This window comes from Limanda limanda, chromosome 8, assembly GCF_963576545.1.
Source record: "Limanda limanda chromosome 8, fLimLim1.1, whole genome shotgun sequence".
In the NCBI taxonomy this organism is placed as follows: domain Eukaryota; kingdom Metazoa; phylum Chordata; class Actinopteri; order Pleuronectiformes; family Pleuronectidae; genus Limanda; species Limanda limanda.
In genome coordinates, this window is record NC_083643.1 from 18120986 (window position 1) to 18148808 (window position 27823).

The 27823-nt window shown below is 41.4% G+C and overlaps 1 protein-coding gene across 1 annotated transcript; it reads right to left on the bottom strand.

The window, feature by feature from the left end:
• Positions 1-281: 281 nt before the first annotated feature.
• LOC133009525 (LHFPL tetraspan subfamily member 3 protein-like) lies at positions 282-27823 on the bottom strand. Its single transcript, XM_061077047.1, has 4 exons — positions 27394-27823; positions 2525-2761; positions 1271-1300; positions 282-469 (listed from the first exon to the last, which is right to left on the bottom strand). Exons 1-3 carry the CDS (start codon positions 27818-27820, stop codon positions 1284-1286), a joined length of 681 nt encoding a protein of 226 aa, XP_060933030.1. The 5' UTR covers positions 27821-27823; the 3' UTR covers positions 282-469; positions 1271-1283.

The following is a 27823-nucleotide window of genomic DNA, read 5'->3' on the forward strand; positions in this document are numbered from 1 at the left end:
ACACAGCTAAGTGTTAACATAGTCTAATATTTGTCATTACAATTTGTTCATGTAGTGTTTGAATGTACTGTATGGGTGTGGACATGAGTGAGGCAGCACATGTGTATGCGTGTGGATCTGTGCTCGTACTGCAGGTGTCGACCCTGTGCCTTCTCAGGTCGGTGGTGGGTCATCCGTACACATCTCAACAGAATAACAGTCTCTGCCCCTGCCATGGTCTATGTGATGTTGTGCAAGGGTTAGCTCCATATAGACACGATGACATAAGAGAGCGCTGGGCCTGACATAAAGGGACTGTGGTGGACTTCTGGGGTGCATGGGTTACACAGGTTGTTTTAGTTTGGCAGGTAGATGTGAAAGGCAGGCTGGCTGGTTCAACGGTATTCCTCTCCTCCACAGACCTGGACTGCCTCCACACTTTCTAGGATGTTGAGGGACTTAATGGAAACGAACATGGAGATTCAGGAACCTGAGAGAACGACAGAGAGAGTAGAAGTGGAGAGTCACCATTAACTGTGTTTTATCTCCATTCCATGCAGTCCACTACATTCATTTGTCAGCTATGGTTACTAGTTACTTTTTAGAAAAAAAAATACATGAGGTACGGTGGAGGGATGTGGTTTGAGGGAAGAAGGGAAAAGAGTATGAAGATATGAAGGAAGAAAGGAGAAGAGAATGAAGATATGAAGGAGAAGGGGATGAAGGGATGCGGGTAGAGAAAAGAGAAGGAGGAACAAGAGGATGAGAATATGATGGATGAAGGAGAATATAATGAAGGGATGTGGGTAGGTATGAAGGAAGGAGGGAGATGTGGATGAAAGGATGTGGGGATGAGGGAAGGAAGAAGAAGATGAAGGACTTTGGTAGGGATTAGGGAAAGAGGGATGTGGAGATGATTGCAGAAAGGAGAAAAGAATGAATGGATGTGAGGATGAGGGAAGGAGGGAGTAGAGAATAAACAGATGTCGGTAGAGAAGAAGGAAGGAGAGAAAAGTGGATGAAGGGAAAAAGGGAGTGTGATGGGTTGACCTGGACCACGTAGGCTTAACAGGTGATTAAAGGTGTGGTTGAGATATGACCCAGCTCCTAAAGCTTGATTAGTAAATTAGTTAAGTTCATTAAAAAAAGTGTGAGTTGTTTGCAGCTCCACTAAAGAGTGAGTTTCCCTCTAAACCTCTGAGTTGGTTTCAATAAATAACAGTTTGAGACCTTTATAGAGAAAGAGTGCATCATTTCAAGATGTGTGGTTGGATGTTTTGTTTCTACTTACGATGTTGATTTGATTAGGCGTTGCCTCCCTCTGTGAAATAAAGCACAACCCCAGAGAAAATTATGAAAGGGCACAACATGATTCTCACGGTCAAGCTATTAATAGACTTCCATGTTCACACATTGTCAGATGCGCACTCCTCACAGAGGCTGATTGTGTTTCACCCATTCACCAGTAGATGGCATCAGGGATGAGCTAATCGGTCAAAGACAATTGAGCTGTAATTCACAAATTATGTAATAATAATAGTAATAATAATAATAATAATAATAATAATAATAATAATAATAATAATAATAATAATAATAATAATAATAATAATAATAAAACACTTTATTTATATAGTACTTATCCAAGGTTAAGGAATACTTGGGAATTAAACAACAAAGAACAAATGGATGTTTATCCATTAAAACCAGTTCAAAATCAGGCATTAAAAGACTTTCCTATCAAATAAATGTGTTTTAATGATTTACAAAAAGGAAAAGTGCTGCCAATTCTAACCGGGGTTAGGAGTTCTAGAGCCTGTCCGCCCTGATGGCAAAATCCTGGTCACCCTCGGTCACCTGCCTTGACTTATAGGAGCTCGACCAGCATGTGTTGGCTGGGAGATCACATATTATGACTTGGGGCATAGGGAGGTAGCAGCTTTGTGGGGGCAGACTGTGCTAAGCTGTAAAAGTATTATAAAATAAATCCCAAATTGAACAGGCAGCTACAGAAGGGAGGCAAGAACTAAATAAATAAGCTCTTTCACTTTGTTTCTTTATCTCATATTTGTCACTTGAAGGTCACCAGGGGTTGAGAATAAGGAAAAAGAAAGCTCGGGCATCTCCTCAGAGAAAAGGGTTATGTGAGTCTGTCAAGAATATTAACTTCTGCATCTCCAGAATATCGAACATGTCACCCTGTTAATGTTACATGTATATTCTGCTCACAACAAAATGTAATTCTTCCCAGGGCCAAACCCATCCCTCCACCACGTTTGCTGGAAATCGGTTAAGTAGCTTTTGGGTAACAGTCAAAGAAACAAGCAAACAAAACAGCGGTGAAACCACAACCTCCCTGGTGGAGGCAAGTCAGAAGTGTAGCTGTTCTGTTTACATGTTTTTAAGTGAGACACTGAATCCCAACATGCTGTAAAACTGGCTCTGACTTTCAGGATGTTGTAGAAGTAAAGAGGGATATTCTTACAAAGGTGATCGATAAAACATCACATTTGATCCATATTTAGATTGGATACATCCTTCTCACCCTTGCTCTCAGCCAGCAGCTCCTCTGACATGAGTCCGTCCTGCCGGTTCCCCAGCACGAACGCCAGGAAAGAGAGGATGAGCGCATCCAGGATGCCCATGATGGACAGAATGTAGGCCCAGCGCACCGAGCAGGCTCCCAGGCTGTATTTGTCCGTCTGCTCCCCGCACATCCTCCGCACCTCGTCGCTGTCCCAGCCGTCAGGATAGATAATGCAACCCATTACCAGACAGACACCTGTAGGGGGAGGCAGAGAGCAGAGGAGTGAGTAAAATGGAAGTCAGGGATGAGAGAGGATGAAAGAGCATGGGAGGAAAAGTGCAGGATCATAAATGAGGGCAGGGATAATGAGATTTCATGGGGATAATGGAGTAAAGAATGATCATTTGGAATCTCCAGCCTTATAATGTCCTGTTTATGTTGCATTAGTCAAATAGATTTTCATAACGCCTCTTATAGGAAAGTGAAACAAGCAGATAAGTCTTCAAATAAACTGTAGGATTATATTCTGTCTTTTTTTCTGACACAACTTTGTGGATTCTTTCTCTTTCTTGCATTTTAAGAATTAATTTATGAATACATTTTTATTCGCATCTACTTATTCTCAGTTTTTGCCCAAAGTTTAAAAAATCTCTTTCATCTTCAATATGGATCCGTCTCATCTGCACATTAAAAGAGACTCTGCTCTGAGGTGATGTTGCAGCACAAAATAAAATAAATAAAAAGAGCGTGCCGAGTCTTGCAGGCTTTTCTCCCTCTCCGGATTTTTAACTAAACCCTCTTCATTCTAAGTTTTTGCCCAAGGGGTAAAATCTCTCTCATCTCCAGTTTGGATGAGGCTCTGCTCTGAGGTAACACTGCAGCAGAAAAGCAGAGGACCTGGAAAAAAAGAAGCTGAGTGCACAATTATTCATAGTGCATTGCACATTAATAATAAAACACACTAATAAAATGGACCAGCGTCTTCTTCCCCCAACAAACACCTTCCTCCCTGAATGCTGTTTGTTTATGTGCTATAGGGTTTAGGTTTTTTGAACACTACTCTAGTTTGTTAAACATTTTATCTGCTCTAATTTTACACAGAACAGAAAGGTTTATATAGTTAAGAGACAAATTAAAAGAAAAACCTGAAAAATTAGATATGGCATGAGGCGTGACGTAATGGTTTGCAACATTTGTAACTAGTATGAAAAAGATGCAAAACATATTTCTGTCAGACAACTCGTTTGAAATGTCTTTTTGCAGAATTTGGTGTCTGGGCTCTTATCTGATCACTTCCCCAGATAATTTTACATTAATTTAAAGGGGAGAGATGAGCAAATATCTTTAACCCTCCTGTTGGAGTCTGCAGGTGGACGCTGGGGTGGTGGAGGGGCTGGATCGACTGACCGCCATACTGACGCAGGGCAGCAGAAGCATTGACAAGCAAAGGGAGAGATGGGAAATATATGCTTCTTAAAGAGACTGCTAAATTAGGAGGGTGTGTATATGGTTGAGGATGCTGGAGTCGTGTCCCATGATTTGAGCGGCACAGCTCGAGTTGACTGCTTGGACTGTAGCTCGAAAGCATCGCTCCATGTTATGGCCTTGGCAGTCACCAGATGAGAATCCAGTTGAAAAACTTGGACTTGGACATTTGTATTCTTACTCACAGCTTGTCCATATATGTTCAGAATATCCAGTTCTGTGCATATCCTAAAGCAGCTTAAGACACTTTCTGTTGGTGTCATTGTTTAATTTGGTTCCATCCTTCTGTGCCATTGACTTCATTTGAAGCCTTTTTTTCAGCCTAATTCAAAGTTTCACAAACAAATGTGATGAACATTTGCTTTGCTAATGCTAACGCACTCTCCCCACACATGTGCATAAAAGCTGACACACTGCACTTTGTCACACTGCAGTCTTTAATGGTCTTGAGAGATATAGGTGGGTGTTGAGAGGCGTTTAGAATAAGAGAAAGTGAATTAGAGAGAAATGACAGAGCACGACACGCTACAGACAAACTGCGTACCTAACGGAGCTGAGCATCCCCGAGACTCCTCTTCTACCTTCCTCATGGCTCATGCTGTCACAAGAAATTCATATGCACGCAGTGTCTCAGAGAGAGAGGACTCAGGTGCTTACTCTGAGTCAGATAGATGGATGGAGCAGGGCCTCAATGAGCCACTCTACATCAGGCCATTCTCAGCCATTTTACAAAGAAAATGTTTCTTCACTGTTTCTTCATAGTTTTGTGAGCAATCCACAGGTAAACCATGGTCATATACTGTAGTGTCACACTTGTAAAAGCCTGGTTTTATGAATGAAGTCTCCAGTCAGCTCCACTGAGCCATTTTCATTCAGGTCTGACTGCACTTGACAGGATGTGATGGGCCCTCACTTCTATATTTATCTGTCACTGAGCCCATCAGAGCGCTATGTACAGTGTACAGTTTCACAGTCCTCTTGAGTCTAGCACACGATTTAGCTTCTAGAGTGTGACTGAGGACGTGATGCAGATTGTGACAAGTGTGGCGGCCGACAACTGTGAATTACAGGATTCAGGATAAATCGAATGACTATCAAGGCCTTATTAAAGAAAAACGCAGAGATTTTTAGAGTCATAATATTGCCTGAATAAAGTCGTAATTGAAGGAAATATGGAGATTTTTTTCATTTTATAGGAATGTAAATATAAGAATATAATCTTCATTTCTTGAGAGAAAAGTCATTATATGTCCAGAAACTGAAAACTAGAATAACTACACTGTCGTCCACCCACCAGTGCAATTTCTGTGTTTCTCAGTACTTTTTTCCCTGAATTCATATTAGGTCACTGTGATCTTTACCTTTGACCACTGAAACATAATCACTTTATCCTTGAGTCCAAGTGACAACTGATCAAAAGTTCCCTGTGTTTGAAGCCAACGTGACCTTTGACCACTGAAAGTTAATCAGTTTATCACTGAGTCCAAGTGAATTGTGCCTGATGTAATGAAATTCCCTACGGGCAGTGCTTGTATGACACATTCACAAAGATGTAACCCTTGAGCTCAGGCCACGGTGAACAAATAATACGAATTTCAGTAGACATTTTGAGAAAAATTTAAGGGAAAGTCAGCTTAATTTTGGCATCCAAACATTTCCTTTTAAATATGACTTATATAAGATGTCACGTTCAAGAAAAACGTAAACATATACGTAAACATATTTGACAAAAGAGGCAATTTCCTAAAACTCTTTCTTCAGAATAGACTCTGGCCCAATATTTTCAAAGTGTGAAAACTTGTGATAAGGCCTTTGTTAATTTAGATGCTCAACAGTCCTCATATTAATGCAGGCAACAGACTGATTTTCTAAATGACACATAGCGTAAACTTAGGACCCCCATTTTTATTACATTACGACTTAATTCTCAAAATCTCTTTCCCTTTAAGTAGCCCTGATATGCCGTCGGACAAATCAGACTCTGGCAGCGGCTGTGTTTTCCCAGGATCTGCTGACTTTTTGTTGTTATTTGTTGAATAATGTTTGACTAACAGTTTGCACTGTAATAATTTTGGTCAACAGCTGGTAACTCTGAGGGGAAGTTTAAAGTCAGTGCAGAAGAAAAGAGACAAAGCTTCCTCTCCATGTGCTTGATTTTGATGTCGGCTCCATCAGGAAGGTGCTGATCTGCAGAACTCATCAGTCAACATTCATGTTATTTGGAGACCGGAGGGCGAAAGCTGTCTTTGTGTTCTGTTTTCTCCTCCATGTGTTTGGTTTGGAAATGAAAATGGATTTGTTTTTAGAATAAGAATGAATTCCTACCAGCCATGTTTCTCAAAGCTAGTACACTATGAATATTATAAAGGTTTATGTAACAAGATCAACTGAACAGAGGGAGCACCATAATAAACGCCTGTGAGCTGATACATATTATTATTCTCTCTCCCTCATGATACAGTTGCCGCAGAAGCTTCTTCCAGATACTTCTGGATGTTTCCTCAATGCCTTTGGCTCAATTCAGCATCGTCATGAATATAACATCGATGCACAGGAAGAGAGAGAAGAAGCTCACAAAGCTGTGGAGCAGGTGAGAGAGGAAGAGAAAGGGAGAAGGAAAAAGACGAATGAAAGGGGTTTGAGCCGACAAACGCTGATAGCATCGGAAGAGAGAGACCAAAAAAAAACAAGAGATACAGGAGCAGTGTAATATCTGTCACAGTTACTGCCGCACATTATCCCCCCCTAAACGTCTCTGGCAGAGGGATGCACTGGCCACGCTTCCACCAACAGAGGGTGCTACATATGTCGCTCCTGTCTCCAGAAACAGCATGTGGTCATGGGAGGAGCTCAGCCTGGAGTCAACTAATCCATACAGGCTCATTTCAGCACTGTGTTACATCCACTTACATAAGGAGAGGTTTAATCAAGATGAAAAAACAGAACAATACTGGCATACAGTCTGTACAAATTATACAAAGTACCAGAAGTAACCATCAAACCTCTAACAATTAAATAATATATAAAATGCATAAATATGTTTCTCTCCATATACATAAATATGTCCATATGTATTAAGGGTTGCTGCTGTGTCTCGGTAGGTAGAGTACCGTCCACTAACCAGAAGGTCGGAGGTTTGGTCCCTAGCTCCTCCAGTCCATTCACCATGAATTATTTTCTAAAAACATGATCAAATATACAGTACTATATTACATCAAGACCAAGATATCGGATTTAAACAACAAAATATTGGGTTTTTAGGTCAGTCCCTCACAGATGGAGCTTCATTAAAAAAGATACTGATCAATGAAAACATCTGTAATACGTGAAGCGGCTGTATGGTCAGGTTGTCCTAACTCAGGCGTGTTCTCACGACATTCAGGTAATTCTGGAAAATGCAGAACATTTAAATGTCAACACTTACAAAGCACGTTAAGTCATTTTCGACAGAGGTTCTCAGTTTTTTCTGAGCCAAGGACCCCCACCGTCCTCATTTAAAATAATCTTTATATCTTTACACTTCTTCTTAGTTATGTGAAAGAACACAAGATAAATGTCTTGGAAAAATATCAGACTTGTATTAAAAATATTGTCACCATGTCAACACAGAATACCTGTGTATCATGATCCTTTCCTCCAATTAATCTGGGTAGTTCTCGTGGACAATGTGGTAGTGAAGAATAAAATAAACTGTAATATGTAGCCACACATTCTCCTGACTTGACTTATGCGCATGTGCCCTCTGTGTCTTTTTGTGCTGAAATGATTGGTCACTGATTTCAGTACCTGAATGTCTGATTGTGTGTTGGTTTGAATTGAGTTATTATCAAATGTTGCTGCAGATCTGGATCAGGATTCTGATACAGGAATTTCTTTGTGAGATACATTATGAGTAAGTCTTTTTCAAACATGTCCTCAATTGATATTTGACTGATTTTTATGTGGGAAATTTGGTAAAAAAAAGGAGCTGCAAGTTATTTTGACAACAGATCACTAATTTAGGTAATTTATCAGCCGACAAGAGTAATAATTGCAATCAGATACTAAATATTAATAAATACTTAGAAATACTAAGTGTTATCATCTGTTTGCTGAATGCTTATAATACTAAACAGGGTAATTTAAAGTCCTTATCGCTGAGTATTTGCAGGCTTCACTCACAAGGCACTGGAGCAGAGCTTCACGCTGAAGTAATGAACGCTCTGCTCCAATTCCTGTCCACAAAAATAGCAGCACACCTGACAGAATGCAGCTGTCAGTGAGAGCTATCAACTGATGGCGTTATCCCTCCTTTTCAGCTTTGCCGTCTCTCTCTCTCTGGAGAGGACGCATTAGGGAGGCAGGACGAGGCAGGCATACAGAGGGAGACAGGAGATATGGTGAGAGACAGAGCCCATGTAGGGTGCCATGCTCCCACCCTGTGTGTGGTTGCCATCAAGTCCCAGCACCACACTCACGTCATGAGCACTGGGTACCATATGCTGGAGCCCCTCGGTGGAGCTATTCTCAGCATTTATTCCGTCTTTTCCACATACACCTCTCTCTATTCCTGGGAACACGGGGAGCATGCAAGCAGAAAACTGGACTGAGAAGTGCTGGTTGGCTAACGGACGCTTATGTAAGAGACTGTAGGTAGGGCAGGTTAGGTGCAACCAGCGCTACAGGGAAGTCGGAGGCCAGACCGGCAGATGGTGAACAACGGTATGACGGCGGTAGGTTTGGCAGAAGTACATGGGCTCGTTTCCCCAAAGAGACAACCAAATCCCATTGATTTCCAAAAGAATCATGTGGCCTTCTATAATCTCTGTGTGCCATTTGCAAGTGGTGTATAGGTGACTGCGGGCCAGCGTGACCTCCAGAGCTGCGGCTTGATCGGATTTAAATATCCCATTTACAGAGAATAGAAGACAATAAATCACACAATCAAATAATGTAGATGACTAGACTTTAATCTGACCTCCAGAGCATCTGCTTCATGCTTCACTGTCTGAGTGTGTGTCAGCATGCCACTGACTGCACGGGCTGGCAGATGGAAATGTACACTTTTGTATATTCTCCGCTCTTTCCATCATTTACGCATCTGCAGCACATCCAAGCAGCAGAAAAGGAATTTCCCATTTTTCAACTCCCCCAGTCCTTGTGCATCACATTTTCTCCTCTCAGTTCAATAGCTGTGACGAACTGAATTATGCAGATGCACAAGCCAAACTCTGCCATCTTCCACTGAATATGCATATCCACGTCTACAACACACACGCACGCACACACACACACACACACACTCACACACACAGATATATGTGCGCATACGTACAAAATTCCATCTTTGTTTCAAATATACACATTACTCATGTGTCATTTGTTTTCCACTTCTTATAGAGACGCATCATGTTGATGAATATTGAGTGAGTTTCCTGAGCTGACAGTCTCTCTGGTGAGCGGCATTTAAGGTAAGAGTCAGCTTCAAAATAGAAAAACCAGCGCAGACGTTCTGGGAATAGCCTGCAGTGTTGATCTCAGTGGGGCGTCCCATGAATATGCAGAGGTAAGTTTGCTTTAATGCAAAAGATAATGTTACATTCCCACAGGTGATATAGTGACCTGAATGTGGGTAAAAACCATCCACTTCAGTTCAAAGGGTTTCTTCAAAGTCTTCAATACTAATTTCACAATCATCCGACAGAGCTGAATCTTCTCCTATGTCCTCAGTTAAACAACAGCAGCGTCCACAACTGGCAGCCTGCGGCCAATAATATCTGTCCTGCCAGGTCATCTGGATAATCTGATTATTTTTATTTCACTATATCAGACTGACACAGACATTCAACTGTGTCGCATATGTGAATCTTCATCATGCAGGAACATTCATAGAATTACTTCCTCTTTAGCGATTTGCTTTCAAACTAAAATCATGTTGTTGTTTTTTTGCTCCAATGCTATATGTCAAAGTGATTTAGAGAGCTTTTATTTTCAAAAGTTGTGAATTTGGGGGTGAAGATTATGTCAAATCACTGAACAGACTGAACAACAAAATAAACTTTCAGTGTCATACTATTAAAAACAATGACATTGAAATCTTCACTGCAGTTAAACCAGGTAGGATGAACACAAAGTTTTCTAACTTCACTCTGCACCGAAGACTCTTTTGAAAAAGCTCTGCACACAACATCCACGGACAAACAATAAAAAGGACAGTAAATTGTAGAAGTGTTTAAAGTGGACTCAGTAATGAAAATGAATAATTCAGCTCCGGAAAATTAACACAATCCAAGAGAACAGGCAGCTTTCTAAAAGGCACGGCAATGTAAGGATATGATGGGAGCCCACACAACAAAAGACAATAGATATGAGGAGACAGCAGCTTTATTTACTCACATCCAAATATATGAAACCCACAGTGTCAGATAGTTCTTCATCAGAACAGTAATGTGATCTAACCTCCCCTGAAGACACAGTTGTTCCCAGATGCTTGTTGTCTCCGTTGTTGATCTCAGCACTGAGCTCCAGGCAGAGAGTGCTGAGGTGCCAGTGTGGCTCGGGTATTTGGGATGACTGGTGACAAGCAGCCCCATGCCGAGCGGCAGGTTGTGGGAGTAGAGGTGGAAGTGGTACAAAATCACCTCAAGTTTCAAGGACTGCACAGCTGGTTCTGTTTGTTTTAACAGCATGCGCACGGAAAACAGGATTCCAAATGCACCCACAGGCCCCCACCCCCTCCTGAGAAATGACGAGCGTACAGAACGTGGCCGGTTTATCCAATCTTCCTCCGTGGCCGGTCCAGACTTTAATTACGCGTGTGCAGTATCAGCCTCCCCTTCACTCTGGACAATCAGGAAATCTCTCTGGCTCCGAAGATGAGGGAACAAGTACCTAAGAAACATGGCCCGAGACCAGAGCGATGATATGGCGTAATTACTTTCAGATAAATGGAGCAATTAAGAGTGGATGATCTACAGTGGGACTAAATGGAGTGTGAAAATGTGGCACTACTTTAGTCTGCAGGTTTATGGAGGGGAAGGATATCAAAGAACGGGGGTTCAAAATGTTAGAATAGTGCTTTTATAGAAGGTATTGCAGACACATTGATTGTAATATAATCTGTGGCAGTTTATGTGGCTAGACGAGAAAAATATAATGACCAATATGTAAAAATAGGTATTTTTCCGTTTCACATATAGAAAGAAGATGAGCAAACTTTTTAAACAGCTAGCTGCAATTCAAAGACAGCCCTTTGAAATGTTTCCTAAGCGTCAAGTGTACGGCGGAAAGTGGAGTGAGAGAAAAACTTTTAAATCACTCCAACTACCTCCTCGGGAAGGAGAGGAGGAGCAGGTATCTTGAGATGAGCTAGCTGCCGTCCAAATTCTATTCCTGCCTTGGCTGCTGGCAAAGCTCAGCAGTTGCTAGGAGGGAGCGAGCAGCTTCCAGGCATCCGCCGCATCCCACTCTGTCAACAATCTTCAGCAATTTTCTGCACGGCGAAAACACGATGCCCACAGCTCGCCTATCAAGTCGTTTCAAAAGCGTCAGACGTAGCAAGCTTGTTTCATCGAATCAGTTCTGCTCAGTGTCAAGACAAGTTTTACAGAATAATACCAAACTTTTTAACCACCTTGCAATGCTGCAAATAATCGTCCCGTAACAGCATATTGCACATTATGATGTCGCTGCAGGCTCCAAGAGCAACTTTGAGCTATACTACAGGGAATAAACCTTCACAAGAGCTTTAGAAATATTATTTTGTCTACTGCTTCAGTGCCTGACAGAAGAGGATGAAAAGGATGCAATGTCTGTATCACCACCCACACACTCCAACAGCCAAAAATCTGTCAATCAATTAAACAAGCAGCATTTTCAATACCCAACCAAATATTAACTGGAACAGGCTGCACCTAATAAAACTGTTTGATTTCAAATTTAAAACCTTCCTACTTTGGTCATATAGAAAAATGTCACTTTTGGGAGGTATTTGCTAATTTCTTTGTCTTTCGTGCACAAATGTAATTGAATGTTGACGGGTGTGATCTTATTGTTTGATAACCCATGCTGTCTAAACGCTATTAGCAGTTGCCTATGCTGATGTCCGATCCATTGAGGACGTATATTGCACACAGACACACACACACACACACACACACACACACACACACACACACACACACACACACACACACACACACATATAACTGTAACAGTTTTGGCTCACACTGTCAAACTGCCACTCTGTCATCCAACCCACATACTGCGTGGAATGATGGAACTTAGGCGGTCCCCTCCCGTTTGCAAGATCTGGGCCACAAGTAAACCACATCGATACCGCATGTAAACCAAAGGTGCCAAAGGTGGCCCAGATTTGTTTTGTGGTAATTGGGCCATAATCACCATTTACCACATGGGCCACTGAAGCTTTACATCCAGATTACACTTTGTCTGTTCGTCAAAAAAGGGTCCACATATTTTCAGGATCCCATCCATTTTGTCCAAGTCACTAGAACACCAGAAGAGACAATAACAGTAATCATAGCAAAATAAAAAAAATGTACATGCACATTCCTTGATTCTGTGATACATAATACTTCTCTATAATCAGCATTCTTATAAGACAATGAAAGAGACCATGAAAATAAGCCAAACCACCCTTAAGTGACATTTTTTATCCTCAACTTCATCAGATGCAGAGGAATCTTCAAGCACGGACCATGACCTAACTCAGGTGACAGAGACATGTGCCCTTATAATAGACGCAACATGTCAGGTTAAAGCAGAGGAGGCACTGCAGAGAGGTTGGAGGGAGCTGGTGCAGAGGAAGAGGAGTGCAGCGCAAACCGCCATGAGCACTGCAAGAGCGAGTCAGGCCGGGGCGGGTGGGGTGGTGCTTATGTAACAGATCCAGATGCAGCCTGTACCTCCAGAGAGGATAGAGACTGGCAAGGGCAATGGGGATCAAAAGAGGCCTCTGAAATACTCTGTGAAAACACTGACTGGGCCAACACTTCAGAGACACTGGAGGCCACGGCTCAGGCAGGACTGTGCTGCCTCAGTCAACAGTTAACATTAGCAGTATTCACCAGAGACACACTTCAGACACAGGGTCTGCAGCACAGCACCAAACCAGTGATGATGAGGACTGAGGAGTTTCAGGGAAAAAATTGCTAAATTAACAGTTAAATAAAAATAAAGATAAAGGATTTCGTAAATGCTGTAATAGAGCTTCAGGCCACACTCCGGTAACAGACTCAAATCAATGTGTCGCACTGTTTTAAATGCGTATGGAGAAGAGGATGACATATACGAATTATACAGTATTTAGTCAAAAATGAATAAACCTCCAACAATGAGGATAAATGTTTTCATGCTGTTAATCTGTCTGCTGGATTACACAGAAAGCACTGAAACAGCTTCAGTACTTTATTGAAATCGGTTGGAAGGGGGGTTAGGGGTTATTGGCTATGGAAGAACCCATTCACTTTTGGATTGGATTCAATAAAGGGGGTGGATCTGGGGTTTTTTCTTTTCTCTTTCTCTATTATAGTTTTTGGAGATTTTTGTGGATTTCTCAAAATATAATGTTGTTAATATTCAGAATCTGTTTTTTGGACAAGGATTTGGGGCCAAATGTCTTCTGGTTTCTGATTCTAGTTTGACCGATCCCATACACAAAAAGTATATCTGTTTTAGGTTTGTGTGGAGAAAAATTCAGCTCGTGTGATAAAAGAAACTAGTCAGACCATAAGCTGTGTAAGACCAAAGGGAGACCGAGTCTTGGTTCATACACGTTACCCCGGAAGACCTTAAATATTGTCTGTTGACCCCAAAGGCTAATTCATTGGCGACGATGGCCAATGGGCTTTTAGACTTGAAGAGTGGTACTTTGGTATTTTGGTAATTGGTCATAGTGATTATATTATAAAGCATGAAAAGTTGTTTTATGGGACACTGTGTCCTTGCTGTCCCACCTTATCTATCTATTATTGGAATAAATCAGCTGCCTCCTCCCCTCCGGCTCGAGCCAGGCCACTTCTGAGGTGAAGTGGGGGGGATTAACTCTGGTGAATTTATAGTCTGCACCCTGCAGGGCAACAGGGAACGCCAAACACAGGGGAGTCATGATAACGACTTGGCTGACATTTAGATTTTGTATTCACACAGCGCTACACCTGAACTCAAAGTGTGAGCTAATTAATGGCCATCGATCTGTTTGGTTTGAAGTCTAAAAACATGACCTCGAGGTTCCTAATTTATACCAACCTCTGCATTTGCAAATGAGCCCTGAATCGATGGATGCGCATTATAAAACAGCACATGGCCGTGCATGTGAAGCTCTTCCTCTGCTGGAACAACCGGGCCATGATGTGCAATTAAAAACATGTTGAGTACATGCATGTGGTGTGGATCCATCCATCCTCTTCTCTTGCTGTCAGCAGTATAGTGAGAGCTGCATGGTTGATGGTTCCCCAGTGCCTCCCGACGGCTATAATTAGGTGCTTCGGCTGGCTGTGTGTGGTTCTTCACTTCGAAAACGCAGGAGTGTGCAGGGTGTTGATGCAGAGGTGATTTGAAAACAGATTGGCTGTTTGTTTGTGAGGTGAACGGGTTAGAGAGCAGGACGGAATGTTAATCGCTGTGAGATCATGAAGATAAGAGCGACAGGTTAAAAGACAGACGGACAAAGACCAAAATGTCCTCCTCTCCCCTTTGAGGGTCTCCTGCAGGGAGTCATGTGTGGATTAGTGGATTAGGCAGAGCTGTGTGTCCAGTGGTTTTGATGGAAAAAAAGACGGCCGCTCAGCACATTCAGTCGGTGTACCACTGTGAAAAAGGCCTGGTGAGAATACAGATCAGCTCTGCAGTTATGCCAAAGCAACTGACATCACCTCTCTGCACCACCTGACCGCCAACGTCGAGCCCCCATGGCCGACAGATTTGCATTTCCCCTCATTCTTATTTTGGGTTTGAGAGCAACTCTGTATAGGATTTGCATTTCTGTTGCTTCACACTCTAGTGGCCTCGCTCTGTCACATAACTTAATATGAGACCAGTTTCTCAATCACAGGCTAATGCACCTTATTAAAACAAGAGGCAAACTGTGCTTGGTTGTTTCATTGTGTTACTCAATCTGCTCCACTGGGTGTCTGACTCGACGCGCTGCATAGAGACACGACTCCCTGCTCTGCATGAAGAGTAGAAAAAGGTACGATTGGCCTCCTGTTGTTAAAGTCAAATCGTTCTAGTGTTGCACATTCATTATCACTTTACAGACACTGTGCAGAGAGGAGGTGCACAGTGATACAGTCATTTAGGCAGTGAGAAGGTCACTGGACAGAAAATGATGTATACGTGTATAATTTCTTCCAAATGTTATTCCCTTTATATTACTGTGTGTAACACTCATAATGTTTATGCAATCACAACATATTTTAAACCTGCATGATTCCCAATATTTGATATGAACATGTCTCTACAGCAACTGAATGAGTCGAAAACAAAATATGAATTTATTTCAATGAGGATGTGAAGAATCAGTTCACATTTTCTTACATTTTCAACTGGAGTCCCATTATGCACAGGCACAAACCAAACTCTTTATTACACTATTCACTCAATAACAATTTATTGTAAAGAGTAAAAAAAATATTTTTTGTTGATGAGGTAACAATGCTGCACTGTAAAATCCAATTAGTTATCATTACTTTAAAAAAGCATGCAAACCGGTTGCACTTAAAAAAACATGTAAAGAGAACTAGGTATTTTAAGTTGTACTAACTAGTGCTTCCTTATTAGAGTACACTTATACATGAGTTTAAGCAACTAAAACAATCAAGTAGAGTGTGCTTGTTAACTTACTTTAGATGTACTCTCGACTTAGTAAAGACTACTCAGAATTCCTATTTTAATCTACTAAGTCATTGCATGTGAAATTTACTCTGTGTTTAGTCCATATAACACAATTATCTAAGTTGGACTAACTTAGCATTTCTAAGTTATATTTACTTGAACAGCAATCTGACTTACTTGCTAAAACCATGCAAACCGATTGCACTTAAAAAAACAAGTAAGTGTTACTTCAACAATCTAAGTGGCTCAAATATCTATACAGGAATGAAAAAAAGGTTCCAATCTCCTAAAATAATCGGAGTTACAATTAAACATATTAAATCAAGGTAATAACACAGTTGAATGTTCAAATATATCAATTGTTTTTAATTTTTCTTCCATTTATATCAACTTTTTTTCTTAAAGATTGCCTTGAAAGACATCCACAAACACAGCTCAATATCAATATCAAGATCAAACACAGCCTTAAAACTGTAACAACTAACAGTTCTTTCCCACCAATGGGAAATAACCCACAAGCTGACAAGTGCACTTTTGTATTCCTGAATAATGATACTCAAAAATCACTAAATAAAAACTACATATATATAAAAGATAAAAAAAAAGTGCAAAGTGGCTTTACTCAATGAGCGCAAAAACCTGACAGGGTAATAACTGGCAATGGATCTCACATATATGTGGATGAATATACATACATGTACAGCCTCTAGTAACTTGCTGATGAACCCATGGGCTGACAATTTGAGTGGAGTGTGTTAATTTAGTGAACAATAAAAAACAACTGAATCCACTCGTACATTTGCATTCTAACTCAACAAGAGATTTTTAAGACTTTGCAATTTTGGTGGGAGTTTGTCCTCTCCCAAGCCAAGCATCACTCTTTGAATGAAGCAGAAAGTGTTTTTCATGGCTTTAGGGTAGTCTAAATGCAAAGCGTATGACATTCCAAACAAAAGGCAAAGTGCCTCAGGTAGGTTCTGGAGTTCATCCATTACAATACCTCCCTCAACAATGATGGCAGTAGACATTGGGTGAAGGTGGAGCTGATTTGGAAGGAGTTGCAGATCTTCAGGGAGAACAGTCAGCACCCCGACAGATACTTTTACCCAGGTCTCATCAGTGTCACAATCCTGTGATGAAACCAAACAAAAACATTACATTACAACAGGGAAATGTTGTTGGCAGTTGTTGTGTCCTGCCCGACACTGCCTTCCAGCCTTGTGCATTAAAGGAATACTTTCTCTATCATTTTCATAGTGAGACAACATGATCAATACCTTTTTTGTGTCTGTACATCCAGTAGCTGGCTTTCAGTTCTTAACATCACGGCTTAGCTCAGCGCAAACAATGGCAGTGGATAGAAGTCAGTGGCATACTCGGTAAAAGTGAACAAAATATTCACTGCCATGATTTGCGCTAAGCTAAGTTGAAAACATTTAAGATTTTTTTGAGGCATTTCTGCTTTATTTGATAGTGACTGTGGAGTCAGCTCTCTCAATGGGTCAGAGAGGCAGACACTCTCTCTACATTTAAGTCCAGGCTTAAAACCTTCCTCTATGAGAGAGCTTTTAGTTAGGGCTGGTTCAAGTAGCCCTTAACCATTTTATAGCTACGCTGCTATAGGCTTAGACTGCTGGGGGACACATCTCCTACTGTGTCCTTACCACAGCGACCCCAGGTTTGAATCCGTCCTGGGCCATTTGCTGCATGTTATCCCCTCTCCCTCCCCCTGGATTTACAGTTTCTCTCCACTGCATCATTCAAAATAAAACAGAAACCACAAAAAAGAATATGTACAAGGTCTTGTACTTAAATAACTCAGTTTTGGAGATCAAAGGTATTCCTCTCACTTCACAGGAGCTAGGCTGGTAACTTCACCCTTCTGGTAGAAATCAAACTGTCAGTCAGCAAGCAGCCCATGCCAATGTTTGTACTGAACTCATGGATATATTCAGTATTACGTTTTTTTTGTTTTTTTATCTCACTCTCATTGAGACACTGGTAAATACAAATCAAATTTCCCCATAACTGTGTGTGCTCCTTTAAGATGCTCCTATGAAAACTTACGAAGCAGGTGTTGTAGAAGTCACTGGGGTCATCACCAAGAAGAACAGGGAGGCCTCGGAGTACAACGGTGCGTACCGCTGTCACATCTGGTTTCTAGAAGTGGATGATGAACAAATTCAGCTATAGATAATGCAGCATTCAAAAGCTACAGTACAAAAATGTCTGTGAAAGTCTATACTAAACAAGTGTCACTGCATTATTTGACAGTGCAGCAAACAAGTTACTGATTGGAGAATTAATTTTTAAGAAACAATCCAAAGCTGTAACGGTGAGTAGCAACATAAGTTCTACAGGGATTGTAAGTTGTACTTATATTACATCATATGTACTGTATATTTCTTGGGACAATCCATCTCAGTTCATCAGTGGAGGCAAGTTGGACACCTGCGCTGTGATCATCAGAGACAGCTCTTGCATATATAAGTCTGTCCTTACTTCCATCAGGAGGACAAGTTCTTCAAGGCCAAAAACTAGCTTCACACCATTAGAATGCACCCCCACTAGGGATGTTTCTGGCGACTAATTTGGTAGTTGATTAGTCTAAAATTTAAATTTAGACTAGTCGACTGGTCTAAAAGTAAGAAGACGCCCAGAAAACTGTCGAAATTTACAACAATTTAATCGACACGGTCTGAAAAAAATACTGCATGTATGCGGAAGCCATTTGAATTTCTGTCCGAGTGTGGAGATGTGTGTGAGAGACGCGAGTGTGGCTGGGGAGGGGGTCGCAGCCCCGGCTAGTAGTGGGTGGCTGCATAACATCTTAGACGCAACAGTTAATCAGCATTGTACATTAATACAATATTTATAAATAGTTTAACCAACTAGTGTTTCTGGTGGCAACTAGTGATGTTAGAAACGTTTAACTGACTAACCAGGAACATCTCTAACCCCCACCCACTCAAATTCATTACAACTGTTCACATAAGTGCATTATAGAGTGCCTAAGTCACACCCCTTCCAGTGGACCTCATTGGACCTTCGATCAGAAAAAAATATGAACGGCAGTGACTGAGGAGAAAAATATTATCTTTTGGTCCCGTTTGAGTTGTGACATGAATTTGAAATATGTTGTTAATGAATTTAAAACACATCAATACTACTGTTGCCTCTCTAGCCATGTCCTCCCATCTTCTACCCCCTAACAATTGTTGTTGCAAAAAAAACAACTGTCCTCTTTTGTCTGCGGAAAAGAGGCACTGCTTACAGTTCCAAAGCATCTGCAAGAAATATTTTCAAAGGAGATTATAAGTAAGAATAGTCTCTCAATTTAATCTAATTAAGGTGCAGCACTTTGTCAAAAACTGTTCTACTGCTGGTGGTTATAACTCCTTAAAGGAATAGTTCACCCAAAAATGAAAATACGGTCATCATCTACTCATCCCCTTGCTGATAAGATGTCAGGTGAAGGTTTTTTAGCCCTCTAAGCACTGCTGGAGCTCCACGGGGAAACAGCTTCCTGTATTTTTCCAAACAATGGATGTCTGCGGTAAGCACAGGCAAAACCGAATAAAAGTACCCCCAAAAAAGGTTTAAAACCCTCCAAACTTCTCATGAGCCAAAATCCATATGTCCGGAACCCGCAACATGCAAAATTACAAAATGACTGCTCGTGCACGTGTGCCTAAAAGCTAACAGCATACAGACGGATTTAGCCTGTAAACATATATTAAATGGCATCCTTTGCACATAAATTTACATGACGCTGGTTCTGGACATATGGATTATGGCTCACGAGAAGTTTTTTGGATTTTTTGAGATGAAATGTCCCCCATAATATAAACTACTGGCATCTCACCTCCAGTGCACTGGGCCCACGTTGTCAAAGCAGCTCTTCAGTAGCTCTGAGCACTTGTTCTGAAAGAGAAAAATATTGTAGTTACAAGGAAGTTCCACTGATGTCGTGGTTTGTAGATTACTGACACGTTCCTTAATATGTGCATGCTTAACACAGGTATTACAGGAACCTGTTTTTAATAATAAAGTACAAGTTCAGGCAAATCCAACCTTGGGCTATAGTTTCCTAATAATATTGGTCAAAAAAATTATCAGATTTTTTTTTTATTGCTCCTATTATGCAATAGTTCTCTGTCCTCACATTGGCACAGCAGCTTAGAATGGGAGCGGATGGAAAAATATGAAAATGTAATATTTTAATTTTATTAGACCTCAAAGGTATTCATGTAATTAATCAATCTTAATTTATATAGCACATGTCTACACCCAATGTGCTTCACGTGATAGAAAGACACTGCAACAAAAACAAAAACCACAGGTGAGCAAGGGCACAAAAATTAAGATAGCATTAGGCAAAATCTACTAATAATGGAGGCACCTTGCTTAAAATTCAGGCTAAAATGATGTCTTAAGATTTCTTTTTAAATATCAGAGGTAGAGGTCATGATTTAAAAATTAGGGTTAGGGCTAACGCTAGCTAGCGAACGCTAACGCTAGCTAGCGAACGCTAAAGCCTAACCCTAACCCACGCAGAACCATCACGGTCTATTGACTGCGTCCAAGCAACTGCGTGGCCATTGCGTGCTCACTACGTGCTCACTACGCAGAAGCAAAATCCAGGCTTAAAGCTAGCTAGCGAACGCTAACGCTAGCGCTAGCTAGCGAACGCTAACAGTCGTAGCAGTAATTAAAACATATCAACAGAAACACTTGCTTGATAACTTACCTTATTAGTCAGCAGGCTGCCCTCAGTGCCCCGGCCTGTGTGCTGGACTGGCGCGTAGGTTGCTGATCGGGAGAGACTGAATGTTGCTACTGCGCATGCACACTTCTTCTTCTTCTTTGAATGCGCAGTGGGAGTGAGACTGTGTTGGCTACTTATTGTTGCGAGTGAGCATAACTCTAAATAAAGTAATCTTCACTCTAAACACTAAGTATTTTGCGTTTTTCACCATGCAAGTAACTGTTACTTGATAAATACCAGTCATAAGTGCATATTGTTGATAACCTAGTAAAGTTAACTAATGAATGTATGTCAGGGCAGCTATTGGATTTTACAGTGTGTAAATTATGCCAAAATTGTCATTGGAAAACAGCTAACAGTAGAATATTCATACATACAAATAGAGAAATATCAGCATTAATTTACAGGCCACTTTCATGCAGTCCTGTGACTCTAAGTCCAGTATTCCCTCTGTTTTGGTCTCCACCAACTTTTAACAGATTAATGCTCCACTGTTCAACTGGCCAGCTACTAATTTTGTCATTTGGTTGCCCTGTGCTGGGCATGTAGTGCAAATTGGGTTTTTACAGCTTGTTTGCAATAATTATGTTAAGAAAGACAAACCAAAAAATATTTAAAAGTCAATAAAGGTAAGAATGACCTTTCCCAAGAACTGCCACAAACCACACTGGGGAAAAATGAAGATTCACTCGTACTGATGGAGCAGGACGATGTTAATGTAAATGTAAAGCACAGTGGAGCTGTAGCTATAATATGTTAGAATAGCCTGTTTCATTCACTGGAGCTCAAAGCAACATGCAGTCAAAATGCAGATCGCTCTCCGATGAAGGACGAGATCGGTTCAAGTCCAATTCAAGTCTTCTTCTTTCTTCTCTGAATAGAAACTTAGTTAATTTAAATGTACATTTTATGATGTAGCATACCGTGTTTGGGATAGACAACGCTGTTTTCAACAAGGATGCATGTGGTCAAAAACGTTAGCCAAGCCCCAAGCAAGGAGGGTCCTGTATTAGTGTGGAGACAAAGGATGTGGATCCATCATGTCTCCTGAATGAGCTGAGTGTTAATATGTGAAGCGTGCACTAACACACAAACACACACAAGAACCACAGCAACAGCATCAGCATTTCCCTCAGTCTAGCATCCATACAAAAGTGCTCATTAGTAGCATTAGCTGTGGAGAGCTGGAGCACGCAGGTCTGCTCCTGCTGCAGTGGAGAGTGCAGCTCCGTGATGGCCGGTCTCGTGTTTGAGCGCCACTACTTTCCACCTCTGCATTCAAATAGGTTTTAGTGCTCCTTTCTGAACCAGCCTCTCAATAGAGCTAATGGGCCATGGGAGTGAAAGGCAGCCACAGAGAAACACATAACGTTAACAGCGAGAGAGGGAGGGAGAGAGGTGGAGAGACAGAGATATCTTTCCTTATCCCCTCAGACCTTAGATCGTCCCCTCACATCGTATCCTCCCTTCTTTTCTCTTTATTTTTCATCTCTCTTACTCCTTTATATTCCCACTGACCAAAACTCTCAGAATACAAGGTTATACATTTTGAAGTGTCGATTCATTTTGTTTGATTTCCATATTTAGAAAATCGTTTTTAAGTGATTTCTTCAAGGCTCTATTAGATGTATCTATGGAAATGACTGCGACAGCTGAATTGTGTGTCTCCTCAGTTACACAGGGACGCTAGCAGATGGCGTTGTTATGAGTGTTGAATGTAATGATCAAGATCAGACAGTAGTTAGTTGCAAGCTGTTTAATTTCTCAGAAGATGGACTCCTTGTTGAACTAAAGTACATGTTGTACTGTACGGTTTTAGAGATGAAACCATGTACTCAAAGAACAAGTATCTGAAAACTCTAGGTAATTTAATAAGCATAATTTTACATAAAACTATATGGCACTCAGTAGAGCATACACCTCCACCAAGGCCTAACAGTCTCCTTAAACTCAATCAAGCTGCACACAATTTCACACACAATAGATATCGGTCCCATAAACATGTCATAATCATACTAGATAATTTCAAAAAGGTCAGAAAACTGTGAAAATGTTTCATAACATCCTATCTTAAATGAAAAACTAAATCCTTTTACAGGTTCTTTCCTGAGCTCTACCACATCCTTCCATCAGGTTTCATGGGAGTCTGCTCCGTTGTTTTTGTGTAATCTTGAATAGCAAACAAACAAACCAACAATCACAAAGTTTTACCATTATCCATGTGTTGGTGCAGCTTTTATTTATGAAAAAGTCATCTAATGTCAGCCTTTTCATGGCAGACATGTTAGATGGTCAAAGTAGGACAAGCTTGGGTATACCTTATAACATTGACAGCAGGTCATGACAATGTGACGCTGAGCCAATGTATACTCATCTATCATCAAATTTATTATCACCAAAAGTGGAACTATTCCTCCTAAAAAGGATGGTTGCTTCAGTGTGGAGCACACCCGCCTTTATAAACAGTCAAATCTGATTACATAATGCCATTCCCACATGTTAGATCAGTGTTCATAACACCTAAAACTGTTTTTTATAATGGGAAATAGATTTAGCACAATGGCTCAATGGACAAATATTTCATATGGTTAAACCTCAGCTCATCTTCAGAGGATGCTGCACCAGGCCACAAGCGCCGGCCAAGATAATTCCAGAATTATTTGTTATCAAATACATCAAATAAGAGGCAGTAAAGTTTTCCCAAATGTGATTTTGTCATTTTGCTTTCCTTTTAATTCTAGCAAAGCGATCCTTTGTTAACACACTGAAAAATGAAAACGGTCAAACCAAGTTTAGAAAATGACTTTATATTAACACAATTAGTCACCTTAATTGAAAAAGCTTAATTATTTCCAGTTCTTACCATTAATCTAATTTATGTTGCTGATAATTCTTTTTTACAGTGCAGTCCGTATCTTTCCAACAGGTTTGCACATTTTTCCTGCTGACGTTACAAAGCCTGCGTCCTGCATATTCACAGGTGTGATTCATATCCTTTCTAAAAAAAAAAGAAACAATCCCATCTATTAGAGAAAAGCACCAGCACCCGAGAGAGACTGGGTGTAAAGCTGTGAAGCAATTATCACTGACCTCACACTCTTCCCAGTTAATTGGGGTGCAGACCCCTGTAGAACAGCAGCAACAGGGAGAGAGAAATGTACAGCACACACTGTACAGTACTCACTGATGCAAAGGCGTGAAGTGAAAAGAGAGGGGAGGATGGGGTCATGGTCAAAATGAGCGGTTGAAGTCGACATGCACAGGGGGTGTGAAATCGTGTGAGGGTCACTGACAGAGATGAGGGGAAGGGGCTTGCTTGTGCATCATGTATCTTGCTGTGCTTAGCTCAGCGGAAACAAACACATATTTGCATCTGCAGGCCGTGGACTTGAGCAGATGCACAGACCGAAATAGCTCTGGTGCGGGAAAGGGAGATAGGGATACACAAGTCCATCTAGGGCAGCCTGGACGCAGGAGCACTCTGCTTCGTTTGGCTGTGGTCGACGTTTTCAGCATTCTCCTGTGCCCTGGTTGTTTGATTCCTCATCAAACATTTAACATTTTTGACCTGGGCCTCGCAGAGAGCTCTCTCCCTGCAGAATGCTGGAGACGTGTGCTCACACTAACTGAGGAGCTCTGTGCAATGGCGTGAAATTGTTGTATGTGGTTACATGTTTTTCTACGACCTCCTGACCTCAACCCAAGGGGATCTGTGGAACCTGCAGGAGAGGCATGACCTAAATTATATATATATATATGGGATTTTGACATTAGAGAAAACATGTGAGGTCATTATTTACAAAAAATCGAAAGAAATGCAAATTCTTTGTTTCTCATGACTTTATATTACTGAGACCTTGTAAAGAAATGATAAGCATATTAGGGAAATTAATTCATTTTAAGATAAATCACGGTGTCACCAGATGACATTTTTTAAGGCCACTGCCAATTCATCTAGATGAAAAAACATTGGCCTGTTTATACATCATTGACCCATATAAATATAGTCTTGGCCTCCACAAAGCCTGTTTTCAGACCTTGGGTAGATCTGGATAATTGGGTCCTGACTTTACCGGCGGCAACACAGCAGGAGGTTCTCTGTAAAGATATGTTCACAACAGCAACAATTCCTCCGCATTATTCATGGGAGAGGTGTGTTCTCACATCGGATTCTCTTGAAATTCTACGGACTAGATAATAGGAGGCAAGACAGATAAAAACTGCAGATAATCCAGAGCCTGCACCTCTGATTTGCGGAATTCAGTGCATGTCTGAAAGCAGCTATAGAGTATGACCTTCATATTAGGTAAGTGTATGAAATAGAAATTTTACTCAACATGTTGCCCCAATGTAAATCTGCACAGAGACTCATTAAAGTAAGGAAATGTAGTTTCACCGCGTGGGAAAAAAAGCAAACCAGTGATGATGATTGCTGAAGCGGAGAGAGTAAGATGAGAGCCACGGAGCAGAGAGCAGTGCTCTGAATACTGACTGTGTCATTCACGTCCTTGGACCAGTCTCGTAGCAGGGATGGCAACCAGCTTATGGCTGGACCCACTGTGTGAATATAAATTTCAGTTTCCTTTACTATCGAAAGATGAGGCAAAAGCAAAACATTTCAGGGGGGAAAATAGTGGCTAAAGAGGAGGGGAGCAACACACATACACATATTGTGGCATTTATCACAAGCATATTGATGATTTGTACGTCCTTATCAAAACATCAGCTGACAGTGAGGGGCCCATTAGGGATGCCAGTGGGCCACCTGTCCTCCACAGGGCCGATAAGTGAAGGCAGCGTGGCTTTAACCTTCAGGTAAGTGTAATGATGTTTGACAGCGCTAAGCAGCCAACCTCGCTCATTAGAGATCCCTGTGCCAGCCTGTCGTGGTCAGGGTCTCTCCTCTTGGCTTTCGCTTTCATCTCTGTGCTGCAGAAGCACAAAGCCCAGCAGTCTCCTCATTAGGCAGGCTTATTGCATTAATTCAGCCCAACATAACACACTGAGCTGGAGTCGTTCCAAATAATCCCCCTCGTTTGGGTTTGTTGTGAACAGGAAACCTGCACCGCTGGTGCAGCTGAGAAGAAGAACACTCTTTGGCAGCATTTTGACTCTTTTCAGACGATGGAGGCCTGCACTCACGCTGGACGACATCATAGTCCACAGTTAGAGAGACTAAATGCAGCCAGCAGGTGAAACGCTGACCTCCATGACATGTGAACACCCCTAACCTCTGATACACCACACTGAGACCTGTTGGCGGAGGAAAAACTGCAGATACACTAACAGAAGCCTCTGCCACGGTCCAACAGTCCCCTCAAATTCAATCAAGCTGCATCAAAGATACCAATCATCTAAATAAGTCTGGTCCATGAATTATTCCTTAGGAAATCAGTTAGAATGTCAAAGATCGAAGGACGCCTATATCACAATGTTAGAGGAAGTGAAAAAATGATGCCCCCTAAACTGGATCTGCATCCAACTGTAATAGGTTCTTCCCTGACCCATACAGCATCCTTCCACCTAGAGTTGTGGAAATCCATCCAGTTATTCTGGTTACAAGCAAACCAACAACAAAAACAACAGGGTTAGAATCTTAACCTCCTTAGAGGAGGTAACTAACTAATCTGCATGAACAAGAAAAGACAATTCACATTCACTTCAGCCACATACAGAGGAGTCCAGAAGTCCAAACCTCTGAACAACACCACTGTTTATATATGCATAATAATAATTTCCTTATACAAGCAGTGTTGCAGGATTATGGGTTTGTATCATTTTATCGTATGAACCAAACAAACAGTACCATCATCTCTGGCCATTATTGAAGAAGAAATATCCACTTCTCAGAGGTTTCAACTGCATGAATGATGTTGTGTTATATTTGGAAAAAGCTTTTCTGATCATAAGATTTTGGTGTATTTTAAAAAATAAGGTGAGGAACATTTCATTTCTGACCATAACTGAGGTTTACACAGTAATAAGTACCCCCCTCACTGGTTGGCCCTTTAAATATGACACCTGTCATGGTCTCAGCAGAACTTCAGCACCATGGACAGCACTGTCTGTAGAGACAGCTCCCACAGAGATACTCACACTGCATTTATCTAATCAACTGATCAAGCACATGCAAATAAATCCAAGTGATTACGAGTTCAATGGTTCTAATACACAACAAGAAAAAATAGGCCACACAGAAGCGTTTCATCTTTCAACATGAGAGAGAGAGAGAGAGAGAGAGAAAGAGAGAGAGAGAGAGAGAGAGATGTCGATAGGGAGATAAACAGCAAGAGATGTAAAGAGGTATATGGATGACGATCTAGAGAGATATACATAGAGAAAGATAGCAATAGATAGAGATAGAGATAGAGGGACAGATAGAGATATGGAGAGATACAGTTACAGATAGAGATAGAGAAACAGATAGAGATAGAGAGCTAGACAAGTAGAGATGCATAGATATAGACACAAGCTAGAGGCAGACAGCAATATATATTATATATATATATAGAGAGAGAGAGACAGAGAGAGAGAGAGAGAGAGAGAGAGAGAGAGAGAGAGAGAGAGAGCGACAGAGAGATATATAGAGCTATAGAGAGGTAAAGATAGACATATAGAGATAGAGTTATAGACAGTGAGATAAAGATGGAGACAATATATCTAAGATGTGATGTGTTTAAAACTTAACATCTTAAAGAATAAAGGTCTTTGGGACTATTTATACTGTATAAACCAATATATGGAAGAAATGATAATAGTCTAACAAGTTGAGCCACCCCTCAGACCTGGAGGCACTGACCTGATAATGCCTGCATCCAGCCGCAGATCTTGTACACGGTGGAGGTGCTGAGGAGGAAGAAGAGGCTGAAGCAGCCGATGCAGGAGCAGACGAGCATCATGGACATCCCGACGAAGAAGGAGGCGGCCTTGAAGGCGGTGGACGGGATGGCGGCGAACTCGGTGAAGGTGCCCTGGCAGTCCAGGTCTCTGGAGATCCCGTCCCCGATGCAGTAGTGGAAGAGGCCGAAGTAGCCCACCAGCGGCGTGTCCATGCCATCCCCGATCCAATAGGGCTGCGAGAAGATGATCACGTTCACGATGCCGAACAGGATGGTGAAGATGGCCCACAGGAGTCCGATGACACTGGAGTTGCGGACATAATTGGTCTGGTAGAGTTTCGCGGCTTCGGCAGAGGGTAGCATTGATGCAGCGGATCCCGGGATCATTTT

Excerpts from the sequence above, each read along its gene's own strand:
- LOC133009525 (XM_061077047.1), bottom strand. The coding sequence starts at position 27,820 with ATGATCCCGGGATCCGCTGCATCAATGCTACCCTCTGCCGAAGCCGCG. Across the intron at positions 2,762-27,393 it reads CTGGATGCAGGCATTATCAG|GTGTCTGTCTGGTAATGGGT; the intron begins GTCAGTGCCTCC and ends CTCCCCCTACAG.